Source organism: Sylvia atricapilla, chromosome 30 (assembly GCF_009819655.1).
Source record: "Sylvia atricapilla isolate bSylAtr1 chromosome 30, bSylAtr1.pri, whole genome shotgun sequence".
Lineage (NCBI taxonomy): Eukaryota > Metazoa > Chordata > Aves > Passeriformes > Sylviidae > Sylvia > Sylvia atricapilla.
This window is the reverse complement of record NC_089169.1, coordinates 91463-107442: the sequence shown is the minus strand read 5'-3', so window position 1 is coordinate 107442 and position 15980 is coordinate 91463. Positions and strand designations below refer to the sequence as shown.

General features: G+C 59.5%; 1 protein-coding gene and 1 pseudogene across 1 annotated transcript; one reads left to right on the top strand and one right to left on the bottom strand.

Moving 5' to 3' along the window:
• The first annotated feature begins 887 nt into the window (after positions 1-887).
• LOC136372901 (Fc receptor-like protein 4) lies at positions 888-3843 on the top strand. Its single transcript, XM_066337756.1, is given in 11 exon segments — positions 888-944; positions 1389-1409; positions 1498-1728; positions 1981-2098; positions 2100-2205; positions 2573-2606; positions 2873-2965; positions 2968-3053; positions 3055-3145; positions 3366-3668; positions 3752-3843. Coding segments are annotated over 11 exon segments (1224 nt in total). The 5' UTR covers positions 888-895.
• Positions 3844-12040: 8197 nt separating this feature from the next.
• LOC136373043 (Fc receptor-like protein 4) lies at positions 12041-15980 on the bottom strand (annotated as a pseudogene).

The following is a 15980-nucleotide window of genomic DNA, read 5'->3' as shown; positions in this document are numbered from 1 at the left end:
TGGAGCGGAGCCCACCCAGAGCCCTTGGGATCAGGCAGGTGCCAGGATGGGGACACCCAAACCCCCCTCAACATTTAAGACTCTCACGGGGGGCTGTGCCCAGTGGCAGGTCTGTCACACGTGTCGGCACCACTCTCAGTGAGAGTGAAGTGATTGGGTCCTTCTTGCCTCCAGTGATGCCCATCCTTGTACCTGGTGGTGGCACCCGAGTCCTGGCACACAGAGAAGGAGATGTGACCCATGGGCACACCCAGCCTATGCCCACCCCTTGGACCCCCATTCCCCTGGGACCCCAAGCATGGCACCCCCATTCTTTATGCCCCCTCTCCTTCTGACCACCATCCCAGTATTCACATGGCCCAGGACCCTATTTCCAAGGAACCCTCTCCCATTCATTCCATCCCCTGAAATCCTCCTTCCCCCAGGACCTTGATTCACCCAGAACACCCCACAGCCCATCCCTGGCACACGCATCCCATGACCCCAAATCCCTGCAGCCCACATTCCCCTGGGAGTCCCATCCCCAAATCCCCCAGCTCTGGAACCCCCAGTCCCATGGCACCCCCATCCCAAGTGACTCCCCCTCCTCAGGACCCTCATTTCCCATGGACCCAACCACTGGGACCCCCCATTGCCGTGGACACCCATCCCTGGCTCCCCAAACCCCCTGAGTCCCCCAGTCCTGAGAACCCCATGTCCCACTGTGTGCCACCCAGCCTTGTCCCCAGCCTGTCCCCACCCTGCCCACAGCCTGTCCCCAGCTTGTGGCCACCCTGCCCCCAACAAAATCCACCACCATGTGGGGCGAGGCCTGACCCTGCTTCCTTCCGCTCTGTCTGAAGAGCTCACACCCAGGGGACAATCACCCCTGACAGGAAGTGGACAGCCAGTCCACATGGCTGGGGACACGGGGATGGCCGGGAAGGTGACACTGCTCCTGTGGAGTGAGTGCCCTGGGCACGGGTCTGACACCCCGGGGATGGGCCCTGGTGAGGGAGAGACCGGTGAGGAGGGGGCACAGGGGGGCTGTGGGGTCCCCTGAGGTCCCCAAGGCCAGGAGTCAGTGCATGAGGTGACCTGGGTTGTGGGGTGGCTGAGAGGACATGGACAGAGGGAGAGAGATGGAGGGACAGGGACAACGGGACAAGCACCATGCAGATAGAAGCCATGGGGCTGGTGGGGGTGACCTGTGCCAGCACGGAGTTCCCATGCCTGGGGTGTCCAGAATGTCCTCATGTCCTGCCTGAGCATGGGGTGGCCACCGTGCCTCCATCCCCGAGACATCTGTGCCACTCCAGCGTCTCTCCGGGAACAGTTCAAGGACCGCTCCACACCCTGTGCCCCTTTGCCATTGCCCAACCACCAGCCCTGTTCATTCTCCTTTCCAGCCCAGACCCTCGGCCTCGCTGGTGAGTCCTCGGTGGATGCCATGTCCCCACCCCTCTGTCCCCAGCCCCACACTGGCCCTGGCAGGCTGATGTCCCCTGTCACCCACAGGTGCCCAGACCACCCAGCTCCTGGTGGAGCCCTCCTGGAGGCCGGCAGTGCTGTGGGACAGGGTGACACTGACCTGCCAGGGCTCAGGGACTGCCGGTGCCACCACCTGGTACAAGGATGGGCAGCCCTTGGGGCAGGAGAGACAGGACCACTTCCTTGTCACTGAGAGTGGCACCTACACATGTGACAGACCTGGCACTGGGTGCAGCCCCCCCGTGAGAGTCTCAGATGGTGAGGGGGGTTTTGGTGTCCTGAGCCTGGCACCTGCTGGACTCCGAGGGCTCTGTGTGGGCTCTGCTCCATGGGTCACCCCCTGGTGTGACCAGAGCCTGTCCCCTGCACACGGGGACATCCCAGAGCATCCCAGTGTGAGGGAACCATGTTTGTGGAACTGGGGACCCCTGGTGCTCTGGGTCTGACCGAATGGGGTCGTCCCCATGAAAATGTTACCTTCTCAGTGTGACAGGACCCTCGTTCCCACAGACCCGTTGGTGCTGCAGGTGCCAGCGCGGCCGCTGCTGGAGGGGGACACGGTGACACTGTGCTGCCAGTGCACATGGGACATGCCGGTCACTTCGGTGCGATTCTACCATGGGGACAAAGATGACATTTCTCTATGGGACCAAGCTGTCCCTGTCCCCACTGCAGCTGCACCACAGTGGCCACTACCAGTGCAGTGGGCGGGTTGACTCTGAGCTGTCACCGTGGGTGCAGTCGATGCCCGTGCAGTGACAGTGCATGGTGAGCACCCCACAGCCTCCACCCTGACCTCCCCACAGCCGCTCCACAGGGACTCAGGGTCACAAATCCCCCTCCTCTCTCCTTCCCAGAGCTCTTCACGGTGCTGGTGCTGGAGGGTTCCCCCGAGCTCACCGAGGGGTCTCCCTTCAATCTCAGCTGCCTCAGCACCCCCAGCCCCCTGCAGCCCCAAACCCGCCTCCTGCACCACTTCTACTGGGATGGACAGTCGGTGAGGGGCCCGCAGGTGTCCCCACAGCTCCTGGAGCCCGCCGTGGGGGTCTCCCACTCGGGGAATTACAGCGGCCAGGTGCAATCCAAGGAGGGGTCCGTGCAGAAGAGCAGCGCCCAGCTCCACGTCACGGTGCACAGTGAGTGTGGGGATGGGCACGGGGAGCCCCCACAGCCTCCTTGAGGTCCCCAGCCCTGCCTGGATACCCAATTACTGCCCAGAACCACCCGTCCCTGTTGCTGGGTCCCCATATGTTCCCTCCCTGAACCCTCATCGTTGCCTTGGGTTCCTTTCCAGGCCACCCCATCAGCTCTACACCACCTCTTCCTCATTGGGGTCCCCCTGCCTCTCCCCATTCCCCCAACCAGTCCCTCACTGTCCCCTGGTGTCCCTCCCCACCTGCAGTTGTCCCTCTTTTAGGGCTGTCCCTGTGGGTGCACCCCACTGGGGGACAGGTGGCACTGGGGGACCATCTGGTGCTGAGCTGCGCAGTGGCCACAAGACAGGTCCCCTGCACTTCACCTGCCACCAGGGGAACTTGGGGACACTGCTGGGCACTTTCCCCCACCTCAACCTGCACCACGTTGGGGGACAATGACAGAGGCCAGTACCGGTGCTGGGTCACCGATGGGCACAGCATGGCCAAGACTCCCACACTGAATGTCACTGTCCTGCACAGTATCCCCCATCCAAGCCATGCCACCCTCAGCCCAGCCATGGTACCCCACTTTAAGCAATGGCCACCACCACCACAGGACACAGTCCTGTAAGAGCAGAACTCTCTGGTTTGGGGTGTCCTTCACCCACACCCTCCCATATATTCCCCATCCCTTCCCTGTAGCCCAACCCCACTCCGGGGCCCCTTCCCCCATTCTCAGCTCTATCTTTATCCCCACAGTGCCCGTGTCCAGTGCCACCATCACGCCCGGTCCCCTGTCACACCAGGTGCACACAGGTGACCCCGTGACCCTGCGCTGCTCAGTGCAGGTGGGCTCAGCCCCTGTCACCTTCACCTGGCTGCACAATGGACCGGAGATGGCCCAGGGTCCTGTCCTGGAGCTTGGGGACGTCGATGAGGGACATTCAGGCACCTACCAGTGCGTGGCCACCAACCAGCTGGGACAGGACGGGCACCGTGTGTTCCGGGCACTCAGCGCTGAGCTGGCCCTGGAGGTGACCCCTGGCTCACCCTGGGTCACAGGTAGGGTCACACGGGCTCACCGTTGTGTTCAGGACCCCCAGGATTCAGGGTGACTCAGATGTGTCCCCCTCTGTCCCCTGCAGGGGCTGTGAATGTCGGCAGGACCCTCCTGTTCCTGGTCCTGCTCCTGGCTGTCATTGGGGGCTGTCACTGCTGGCACCGCCGGGGTGGGTGACAGTGGGGACAAGGATGGTGGTCCTGGAGTTAGAGGAAGCCCCCAGAGTGGAGGCAGAGCTGGGGCAGCACCCAGGGCCCCTGAGCTGGGGGAAACTGAGCCCACAGTAACCTTGGCTGGGGGTCTCGGGAATTTGGGAGGAATTTGGAGGGTCTTGGTTGGGCTCCAGGTCCATCCCTGGTTGGGCTTTGAGAAACATTGGGGTGGCACAGGGAACTCCTGGAAGATTTGGGGAGCTCTTGGAGGGTCATGCAGGGATGTGAGGGGAGCTTTCTGGGGTCCTGGGGAAGTTTGGGGGGGTGCCCCTCCCTGCTGGGCGTGGGGTTCTGGGGACTTGAGTGGGGACGTTGGGAGGGGTTGAGGGCATTGTGGTGGTGCAGAAGTTCTGGGAGGGTTCAGGGGTGCTTGTGGTGGCCAGGGGGAATCAGGGTTCTGGTGGGAATCACAGTTCCAGTAGGGATCTGGGGGTCCCATGGGTGGTTGGAGCTGCTGAGTTCCGAAAACGGTTCAGGGGTCTCAAGGTCCCCACAGTCATCCCCTCCGCTTTTCCTTGCAGCTGGCAGGAAGCCCCAGGACAGGTGAGTAGGGGGGTCCAGCTGGGACTCTCCCCCTCCCCAGACACTTCTCAGACCCCCCCTTGCCCCACAGGACCCCCTCAGAGGAGGGGGCAGTGCTGGACCCCCATGTCATGGGCACCGAGTGGGCAGGGGGGACAGGGACACATCACCCACAAGTGTCACACCACCCATGTCCTCACAACTGGTGTCACTCTCAGGGCCCCACGGGTGTCCCCCAGCCCTGCCCCACCTCAGGATCTAAAATGAACAAAGTGGCACTGCCGAGACCCCAGGAGGGACAGCAGGACTCCCATGACACTTTCGAGAATATGTTGGGACGCTGGGGCACACTGGCAGCATTGGGGGCCATCGATTTCCCTCAGTGGTCCCTTCTTCCTCTTCACTGCATCCCACAGGGCTCCTCATTCCCTCACCCAGTGCCCAGCAGGCACAAGACCCTTTCCTTCTTATTGTGCCCGAACTTCAGCATTTTGATTAAACTGTGTGAGAAACAAGGCTCACTCCTTAATATTTGTACATGTTTAATAAGGAATAAAAGAGACAGCAAACAGTGTGCTGAGCGCTTGCCTACTGCCAGAGAACACGGTTATCTGTAACAAGCCTTCTTATGTACATTTTCATTGTATTGTTTAAATACATATTCAAGAAGATTATACATATTCAAACATTCTTTTGAGTTTACTTCTACCAGAAAATCTTTTGCTTGGTTTGACCCATGCCATGTTTTCTTCAAGTACATGCCTGTGCTGGTTTTGCATTGATTGAAAAAAAGCTGTGGCAAAACCAATCAGTGATTAGCTTTGAATATTGACAACTTGTGGAACCAATTCAAGAGCTAGGTACGCCTCTGTGGCCACACAGGTCCAAATGAGAAGAATCCGGGGACAAGTTCCCTTCTCTCCCTGGCTGGGCAGAGGTCCCCAGGTGCTGACGGGGTGTTCTTCTTTAAAATAATACCCCTTGAGTTGACGTGGCCCATTATGCAGCTGTGGGAAGGCTGTGTGATATGGGAGGGACTTCACAAATGCAGATTCCCCAGCAGCTGCTTTTGTGAGAACTAAAAAGCCACAAGAGAACTGTTCTTTCTTGTGGGGAAGTTTCCATGACAGACCAAAAGAGACTTCTTTCTAGAAGAATCTGATGAAAGACTACTTTATCGGTAGTAAAGCGATGAAGAATTCCAAGTTTTGTCTCTATACTTTGTCCGTAATAAGGGAAAGTTATGGGGGAGTGGAAATGTTTTGAGGGTTTTATTCTAATTCTTATTGTTTTTTCTCTCTTGTAGTTTTGGTAATTAATCTGTCTATATACCCTTTAAAGTTTTCAGCCCACTTTGCTCTTCTCCTAAGCCTATCTTACAGCAGAAAAAAGAGTAAATAATTGTAGTGTGCACACAAATCATTACACCCTCGATTTCACAACGGCACAACCCCCAGTTCTTCCCTTCAAAACCCTGGAGAGCACCTGAGCAGGGAACGAGGTGGTGGGAACCCCAAGGTGGGGCAATCAGGGGTGAGGGGTCTGCAGGGACGGCTGGGAGGCTGTGGGGGATCGGGGTATCCAGCTGTGCCCCCCCAGCACTTTCTCTCTCGTACAGCGGAAGGAAGAGGCCATTTGTGCCAAGTGTCACAATGGAGGCAGCCGCTTAGGGGGACATCCCGGGGGGTCCTGTCCTGGGAGGGACACATGCTGGCCAAGGGGGTCCTCCATTCTGAACTGGGGAGAGCGGTCATGTGTGTTGTGCAGGGCCTGTGCCTGTCCCCGGGACACTGCTCCGCTGCCACTCGGCACTACGATCCAACCTGCTGCCTTGGCCGCTTCTGCCCGCTGCCGGTGGCAGTGCCGGGACCGATTGGTGGCCGTGAGTTTGCCAAAGGAGCCATTTCCCCTCCTCCCTCCCGGCCCAGGCCGCCATCACCCCTGAGGGGTTGGAGCTGCCCCGGGGCGCCCCCTGCTGGCCGGGAGTGCTCCCTGCAGCGCCCCCTGCTGGCCGGGAGTGCTCCCTGAAGCGCCCCCTGGCGGACGTGGTCATAATTGCACCAAAGAGAAAAAACCAGCCCTGAGTGGGTGAGGAAGTTCTGGGTTTGTGTTGATCGTTCTGTTGTTGTATAGAAATTTTCTGGTTAAGAGCTGTTATATACTGTTCTGCATTTTTTCCTGGAAACCCATTAATTTTTGAAATTATGAAAATTTTGGGCATGGGTCTTTTTTCCGTTTTAGGAAGGTTCCTGCTTTCTTTTGGCAGATACTTGTCTTTTAAACCAAGACAGTTGCTAACTCCTGGGTTCCAGCATGGATGGGACAGACACTCCAAGAGAAGACAGGGTCACACACAGGGCCACCTCGTGCTCTGCCTTTGAAGCTCTTGGCCCACCATGGGCCTTCCCCCTTGAGGGACTTCTGGTCACCTGGCCACTCAGGAACTGGGTTTGGCAGACTGTCACACTGTCCCCAGTGTTCCATGGCTGGCAGACTGATTGACAGATGGAGCCCTGTCTCACCAAAAGCAAGGCCTGACCCACCCTTGCCACACACTGGTGTTCCAAAATGTCTCAAGACATTAAACTTTTCCTGTCTCTGACACCCCACCCTGTGCCATGGCCTGATGCCGAGTGCCCTGGAGAAGGGAAAGGCTCAGGAACACCCACAGGGCCTTTGCCCACACAACTTGTGTGCAGAACACAGCAGAGGAACTGTTTGAGACAGGGGAAAAGAGAATCCAGAGCCTCCTGAAGGCCACTTTGGCCATCACAGCAATGAAGGTCCAGAGCCCTGCCAGGTTCCTGTGGTGGAGGAAATGTGTTGGGGGAAGTATCTGGGGTTTGTTCCTCTTTGACGGTTTTCTCTGGAAATCGTTCTTTTTTTGATCCTTTGCATGCTAAATCTTGTTGCTGTTGCTGTTGGTTTTGTTCTCTTGTTCCTGTTTGCAAGAAATTGTTCTTCTCTCACCCAGGACGGTGACATTCGTGGGGACACTCTCAGCCACACTGTCCCCACTGCTGGCCTGGCACTGGTAGTGGCCGCTGTCATTGTCCCCAGCGTGGACCAACTCCAGGTGGGGGCCGGTGCCCAGTGGTGCCCGTGAGTCTCCCTGGTGCCAGGTGAAGGACAGGAGACCTGTCCCCACAGCCAGTGTGCAGTTCAGAACCAGGCGGTCCCCCCGTGCCACCTGTCCCCTGGGGGGCTGCGCCCACACAGACACCCCTGAGAGCAGGAGCCTTGTGGGAGGGGGTTGAACCAGGGCTTAGTGAGGGACACGGGTGGCGTTTTTGAGGGTCAGGAGGACCCCAGTGAGGAAAAGGGGGCCCAGAGCTAATGCGGAGCTTGGAAAAAACCCAATGAATGAAGGGGGTACAGAGAGTGGGCTGAGGGACCACCACAGGGAGAGTATGGTGGGACCTGGGGACCATGAGGGGAGATCAGAGAGGGGTGGGGTTGAACCAGGAATGGATGAAGAAACCCACTGAGGGATGGGGGGACAAGGAGAGGGAACCGAGCAGTGTGGAAGGGATGTGGAAAAAATTTATGGGAAAGATTGGGGTACGCATGTAGGGCTGGGGGACACAGCAAGGGACCCACGAAAAGATAGGAGACCTGAGACAGTGATAGGGGGCCCAGGCAGTAATTGGGGTTCCAAAGCACAGCAGGGGACTGTGGAGGCTGTGGGGGCTCCCCATGCCCATCCCCACACTCACTGTGCACCGTGACGTGGAGCCAGGCGCTGCTCTTCTACATGGTCCCCCCTCAGAGCGCAACTGGCAGCTGTAATTCCCCGAGTGGGAGAGCCCCACAGCGGGCACCAGGAGCTGTGGGGACACCTGCGGGCCCCCCACCAACTGCCCATCGCGGTAGAAGAGGTGCAGGAGGCGGGTTTGGGGCCACAGGGGGCTGGGGGTGCTGAGGCAGGTGAGATTGAAGGGGGACCCCTCAGTGAGCTCGGGGGCACCCTCTAGCACCGGCACCAGTGAAGAGCTCTGGGAAGGAGAGGGGAGGGGAACTGTGACCCCGAGTCTTTGGGAAGGGGCTGTGGGGGTGCTGAGGTGTGAGATGTGTGGGGTGCTCACCGTGCACTGGCACTGGCATTGACTCCTGCCACCTCTGTGATACGCAAGAGTTCACCCAGTTTTCTGGTTTTCACGAAGACTCCCCCATTGGATCACACCCAGACGTCCACCTCGGGTCCCCACATCCACAAACAGGGTCCCCCCCACACTGGGATGCTCTGGGATGTCCCCGTGTGCAGGGGACAACCTCTGGTCACACCATGGAGTGACCCATTGAGCCGAGCACACCCAGAAGCCTTGGGGTTCCACAGCTGCCACACTGAGACCACCCAAACTCCCCTCACCATTGAAGACTGTCACGGGTGGGCTGAGCTCACTGCCAAGTCTGTCACATGTGTAGTTGCCCCTCCTGGTGACAGTGAAGCATTCGCGTCTGTTCTGCCCCCAGTGCTGCCCATCCTTGTACCAGGTGGTGGCAAAAGTGGTCCCCGAGCCCGGGCAGGTCAGTGTCACCTGGTCCCACAGCATCGCTGGCCTCCAGGGGGGCTCCACCAGGAGCTGGGTGGTCTGGGCACCTGCAGGTGACAGGGGACACCAGACTGCCAGGGCCAGTGCAGGGCTGGGGACACAGGGGTGCAGACATGGTATCCCCTGAGGACTCACCAACAAAGCCAAGGGTCTGGGCTGGAAGGGAGAAGGGACAGGTCTGGGTGGGGGTGGCCCTGCAGGGAGAGCAGCACCACGGGGATGAGGTGTGATGTCTGTCCTCAGACTGTCCCCAATGGAACACTGCTATAACACAGAGGTCTTGAGGACAGGGACACCTCGATCACCTCTCAGCTGAGGCAGGACATGGGGACACTGTGGACACCCCATTCTCCTACAGGTCTCCACCACCATCCTCACAGCTCCTGTCTCCACAGCCACATCCCCATGGCCCTGTGCCCGTGATCCCATTCCAATGGCATCTGTCCCCATAGACCATCTGCCTGGTACGTGGCCCTTGTCCCTGTCCCTGCCCCTGCATCCCTGTTCCTCTGTCCCTGTCCCCACTGATGCTCCAGCCCCAAGGTTCCATTTGTCACATCCTTGTCCTCACATCCCACTTTGCCTGTTCCTTGTCCCCACAGCCACCCCATGACTCTGGTCACACTTGGGTCCATGCCCATGCCCTGTCCCTCATGGCCTTGGGGACCTCAGGGGACCCCACAGCCCCCCTGTGCTCCCTCCCCACCGGTCTCTCCCTCACCAGGGCCCATCCCCAGGGTGTCAGACCCTTGCCCAGGGCAGTCACCCCACAGGAGCAGTGCCACCTTCCCGGCCATCCCCATGTCCCCTGCCATGTGGACTGGATGTCACTCGCTGCTGTGGCCACCGGTGCCCTGGGTGGTGGCTCTTCCGACGAAGAGGAAGGAAGCGAGGTGTTCTGGGTTGAGCTGCCTCTTATCCCATATATCCATCCCATATCTTGGATACATTGTTATGTCTCGCAGCTGGCCCCTCCCTCTTGGGCGGGTGCCTGCAGTTCTTTTTTTTTTTTTCTTTGCTGTTTCGGCTCTTGCTTTTGCTAGCTGGGCTGCTTTTGCCTTCTTCGCTTCGCTTTGCTTTGCTTTGCTCTCCGGCTGCCCCTGTCGCTGTTTCCCCCCCCCCCCCCCCCCCCCGCCCCTCGCTCTTTCTGTTTGGTTTTTTTTCCCCTCCTTCCTTCTTTCCCCCTCCCCCCCCGCCCCAGGTTTGAACCGGCTCCGGACCTGACCTGACCTGAGAAGTTGGAGAAGTCCTGGGCCTGCCAGAGACGCGTCATCACAGCACCCTCCTCATCACAGTAACCCATTTCCCACTATTCGGTGTTGGGGAGTGTATTTTTGTCAATAAACCGGTTTTTCCACTTTTCCTCCAAGGTATTTTTCCTTCCCGAACCCAGGGCTGGAGGGGGAAGGGGTGGTGGAGGTTTGGTTTAGGGGACTCCTTTTGGAGGTTCTTCCCTAATTTATTCCAAACCAGGACACGAGGTCACACCTTGTCCTCATGTCTAGCTGGACCCTGGTGGGGGCAGGGTGGCGATAAGCTGGGGACAGGCTTTGGACACGGTGGGGACAGTTTGAGGACAAGGCTGGGTAGCACATAGGGGGACATGAGGTTCTAGGTTCTCAGTACCTGAAGGCTCACAGGGTTTTGGTAGCCAGGGATCAGTGTCCAGGGGAATGCGGGCTCCAAGGATTTGATCATGGGATGAATGTGCCATAGATGGGCTGCGGGGAGAATGGGCTGGGCCCATGGGAATGAGGGTCCTGGGACAATCAGTGTCCTGAGGGAACAAGGGTTGTAGGGGATGGAATTTGCATGAGGGGGATCTTCTGAATGGGGTTCCTGGGCTATGGAGATCTTAAAGAATGAGAGGACTGGGACGGGGGTCCCAGGGAGGGGGAACATAAGAAATGAGGGTCTTACATTTAAGTTCCCAGGGGAATGGTGGTGCCAGGGATGGGCAGTGGCTGGATGGACCCATGAGTCACAGCTCTTTCAAGGGGTGTTCTTCAGATTTTGAGGCGACCCAGGGCCCAGCACTGGTTTCAATGGTATGCTCCTGGTTTCAGGAATGCGCCCCAAGGGGATTCTGAGGGATACTGGATCTATGTCCCCCCAGTGATATTTTCCTCTTTTCATTTCCATGTTGTTCCTTTTATCCCTCAATTTCACAATTCCCCGTTCGTGCCTTGATGATCCTGGGGAGCACCTGAGCAGGGAAAGGGCTGGGGGAACCCCAGGGTGGGGGAATCAGGGGAGAGGGGTCTGCAGGGAGGTGGTGGTCTGTGGGGGCTGGGGGTGTCCGGCTGTGTCACCCAACACTTTCACTTTCTCTCTCTCCCAGAGCAGAAGGAAGAGGCCATTTGTGCCGAGTGTCACACGGGGAGCAGGTTCTGTCCTGGGGGGCACATCCAAGAATCCTGTCCTGGGGGCGACACATGCTGGCCAAGGGGGTCCTGTCCTGGGGAATGGCAGCTCCAGGAGGGGTCCAGACTTCTCCATTCTCACTCATCACCTGCAGGATCTGAGCCAGCAAGAGCAGCTGGGGAATGGAGCCCCAGGCAGGAAGGAGCTCCCCAACTCCTCCTCCTTGAAGCCAGTGGCCATCCAAGTGTGGGGCCCAGCCATGGCCCAGCCCCAGGGCACAGGGATGGGCATTGGCCAGCCCTGCTCTGGCCAGCCCCAGGGGGCAGCCAGGACCTGAGGGTCCCCCCTGTCCCCTTGGCTTTGATCCTGGCAGCTTCAGAGCTGCTGCAAAGGTGAGAATTCTGTGGGGGAAAAAGGCGTGGCTGTGGTTTGCTGAGCCCTGCAAGAAGCACAAAAGCCAGTGGGAGCCCAAGCAGTGGCTCTGTGAGGGCCTTTGATGGTTTTCAGAGCAGGGCTGGCTGGAAACGGCCCCTGCAGGGGCAGCTGTGAGGGAACCAGTCCGGAAATGCAGCAATTGATCATTTTGTCCCTCTCAGCAAGGGGCTGAGAGAGCCCCAGAAGTTCTGCAAATCTCACACCCATCTGCCCAACTACCTGACCTGGACCTCCTTTCTTCACGAGATGAACAGAGAGAACTCCACAAAATGAAAGAAAACCCAAACATTTTTCCCAATTTAATCAGAAAGCTTCATTTTGGATGCAATAAGAGAGGTAGGGGTTGTGTGCCCCCCTGACACTGCGAGGGGAATTGAGGAGCCCTGTGGGGTGCTGTGAAAGGCAAAAAGGAACCCCTGAGGGGAATTGATGCCTCCAAGTGCTGCCAGTGTCCCCCAGTGTCACAGCACACTCTCGAATGTGTCACTGGGGTCCCTCTGTCCCTCATAATGTCTTGGCCGCTCTGTGTTGGTCACTTGTGGATCCGGAGGTGGGTCAGGGAACACCGGTGGGGGCCCTGAGAGTGGCATTGATTTTGGGGACCTGGGTAGGTGGGTGATGTGTCCCTGTCCCCCCCTGTACTCACCCCCTGCCCGCTCAGTGCCCATGACATGGGGGTCCAGCACTGTCCCCTCCTCTGGGGGTGTCCTGTGGGGACAACGGGGGGGTCTGAGTGGTGTCTGGGGTGAGGGAAAAGGGAGTCCTGGCCAGAGCTCCGCACTCACCTGTCCTAGGGCTTCCTGCTGGCTGCAAGGAAAAATGGAGGGGGTGACCATGGGGTCCCTGGGAGCCCTCAAATTTCCTGGGACCTTGGCAGCAGCAACCAGCCACAGGACCCCCAAATCCCCACTGGAGCCCTGAAACCCACCAGGCCACTGATTCCCCCCTGGACACTTCAAGAACCCTTGAACCCCCCCAAACTTCTGCACCATTCCAGGGCTCCCCAGGCCCCTTTGTCCCCAACCCACTGAGCTCCCGGAACCACAAGCACAGCAGAGAAGGCCACGTCTCAGACTCCCCCAGGACCCTGCAAAGATCCCCCAACATTCCTGAATGTCCCTCCAAGAGCTCCCCAAATCCTCCAAGAGCTCCCAGAGCCAACCCAATGATCCTCAAAGCCCAGCCAGGGATGCCTCTTTAGCCCAACCAACACCCTCCAAATTCTCCCCAAATTCCCCAGACCCCCAGCCGAGGTCACGATGAGCTCAGTTTCCCCCAGCTCAGGGGCCCTGGGTGCTGCCCCAGCTCTGCTCCCACTCTCGGGGATTCCCCTCACTCCAGGACCCCCAATTCCTCCTCATTGTCACCCACCCCGGCGGTGCCAGCAGTGACAGCCCCCGATGACAGCCAGGAGTAGGACCAGGAACAGGAGGGTCCTGCCAACATTCACAGCCACTGCTGGGGCCAGAGGGAGACACATCTGAGTTACCCTGAATGTTGAGGGTTGTGAACACCCTGGGGACCCCGTGTGAGCCCACCTGTGACCCAGAGTGAGCCAGGGGTCTCCTCCAGGGCCAGCTCAGGGCTGACTTCCCAGAACACGCGGTGCCAGTCCTGTCCCAGCTGGTTGGTGGCCATGCACTGGTAGGTGCCCGCATGTCCCACATCGACGTCCCCAAGCTCCAGGACAGGACCCTGGGCCACCTCCCGGCCATTGTGCAGCCAGGTGAAGTTGACAATGGCTGAGCCCACCTGCACAGAGCAGTGCAGGGTCACGGGGTCACCCGCATGCACCTGGTGTGACAGGGGACCGGGAATGATGGTGACATTCGCCATGGGCACTGTGGGGACAAAGACAGGGCTTGTTCCTGGCGAGGTAGGATGGGGATGGTGCCATTGGGGTCGCTTCCATCCCGAGGATCCCCCTCACCCAGGACAGTGACATTCAGTGGGACACCCTCAGCCACGCTGGCCCCGTCACTGGCCCGGCAGTGATAGTGGCCACTGTCATTGTCCCCAACATGCTGCAGTTCCAGGCAGGGGCTAGTGCTCAACAGTGCCCCCGAGCCCCCTCGGTGCCAGATGAAGGACAGGGGACCTGTCCCTGTGGCCACCACGCATCTCAGCACCAGGCGGTCCCTCAGTGCCACCTGTCCCCTGGGGGGCTGCGCTGACAGAGACACACCTGAGAGTGGGACCACTGTGGGAGGGGACATCAGGGCACAATGAGGGACACAGGGGGGGCGTGGCGGGAGGCAGCAGTACTCCAGTGAAGAAGTGGGGTGGAGAGCTGTGGGGTGGGGCCTGGAAAGGAACCCGAGGGAAGAATGGGGGATTCAGGGAGGCGACAGCTGCAGAAGGATATGGGGGAGACACCAGGGAGGGTGTGGGGACCCAGGGAGGGGATGGTGGGACCCAGGGACCATGGGGGGAGATCAGAGAGGGGTGGGGTTGACCCAGGGATGGGTGAAGTGCCCCAGTGAGGGATGGGGGATTAAGGAGGGGGTCTCGAGCATTGATGGGGGGACATAGAAAAAGTATACAGGAAAGATGGGGGTGCCCATCAGGCTCTCTCCTGGTGAGGGACCCCAAAATGGATGAGGGACCCGCAGGAAGGATTGGGGATCTGGGCTGTAATGGGGGTCTGCAGACAGGGCTGGGGGTTCCCAGATGGCGCTGAGTGTCCCCAACCAGGGGATCCAGGGAGGCTGTCTGAGTGAGGCTCACCGTGCACTGTCACTGTCATTGGAGCTGACTCCTGACACACGTCTTGTACCCTGGGGTACACCTCACCCCAGCAGCGGTACCTGCTGCTGTGGTTCAGCTGAAGAGGGGACAGGGACAGCTCGGTCCCAGGGACGGACATCCTCACCTCCTCACCTACCCCATGGTAAAATTGCACCCCCGTGACCGACACGTTCCGCCAGACCCAGCAGCGCAGTGTCACTGTGTCCCCTTCCAGCAGTGGCCAATGCCGGCACCTGCAGCACCAGAGGGTCTGCGGGACACGGGGGGTCCTGTCACACCAGGGGGTCTTGGTTTTTTAGGGGACCCTCCGCTGAGTCACACCCAGAGCACCAAGGGTCCCCAATTCCACAAACAGGGTCCTCCTGTACTGGGATGCTCTGGGATGTCCCCGTGTGCATGGGATGGGCTCTGGTGACATCAGGAGGTGACCCATGGAGCCGAACCCACCAGAGCCCCCAGGGTTACTGCAGGTGCCAGGTTGGGGACACCCAAAACCCCCCCCACCATTTGAGACTTTCACTGGGGGGCTGAGCCCACTGCCAGGTCTGTAACACCTGTAGGTGGCACTCTGACTGACAGTGATTTTGTCGGGTGTCTCCGGCCACCAGCTCTTCTCATTCGCGTACCAGGTGGTGTCACCGGTGGTCCCCGAGCCCTGGCAGGTCAGTGTCACCCGGTCCCACGACACCGCTGGCATCCAGGGGGGCTCCACCAGAATCTGGGTGGTCTGGGCACCTGTGGTTGACAGGGGACACCAGCCTGCCAGGGCCACCACGGGGCTGGGGACAGAGGGGTGGGGACATGGCATCCCCTGAGGACTCACCAGCGAGGCCAAGGGGCTGGGCTGGAAGAGAGAAGGGACAGGGCTGGGTGGGGGTGGCACAGCAGGGAGAGAGGTCTGGGGGCACGGGGTGTGGGGACTGTCCTTGAACTGTCACCAGGCGGACACTGGAGTGCCACAGATGTCTTGGAGATTGGGGAACTGTAGGCACACCATGCTCAAGCAGGACATGGGGACATTGTGGACACCCCAGGCATGGAGACCCTGTGCTGGCAGAGGTCACCCCCACCAGTCCCAAGGCATCTGTCCCCATGGCCCATCTGTATGGTGCTTGTCCCCTTGTCCCTGTCCCTGCATCTCTGTCACCCTGTCCCTGTCCTCACAGCTGCACCAGCCCCATGACTCCTCTCCTCACATTCCCTGTCCCTCCCGTCCTGTCCCCACTGTTCTGTGCCCACAGCCACCCCACAACCTTGATCACCTCATGCACTGGCTCTACTGGCCTTGGGGACCTCAGGGGACCCCACAGCACCCCTGTGCCCTCTTCCCACCAGTCTCTACCTCACCAGGGCCCATCCCCGGGGTGTCAGACCTGTTCCCGGGGCCCTCACCCCACAGGAGCAGTGTCACCTTCCGAGCCATCCCCATGACCTCGGCCATTCAGGCTGGCTGTCACTCGCTGTCAGGGGTGGCTGTCCC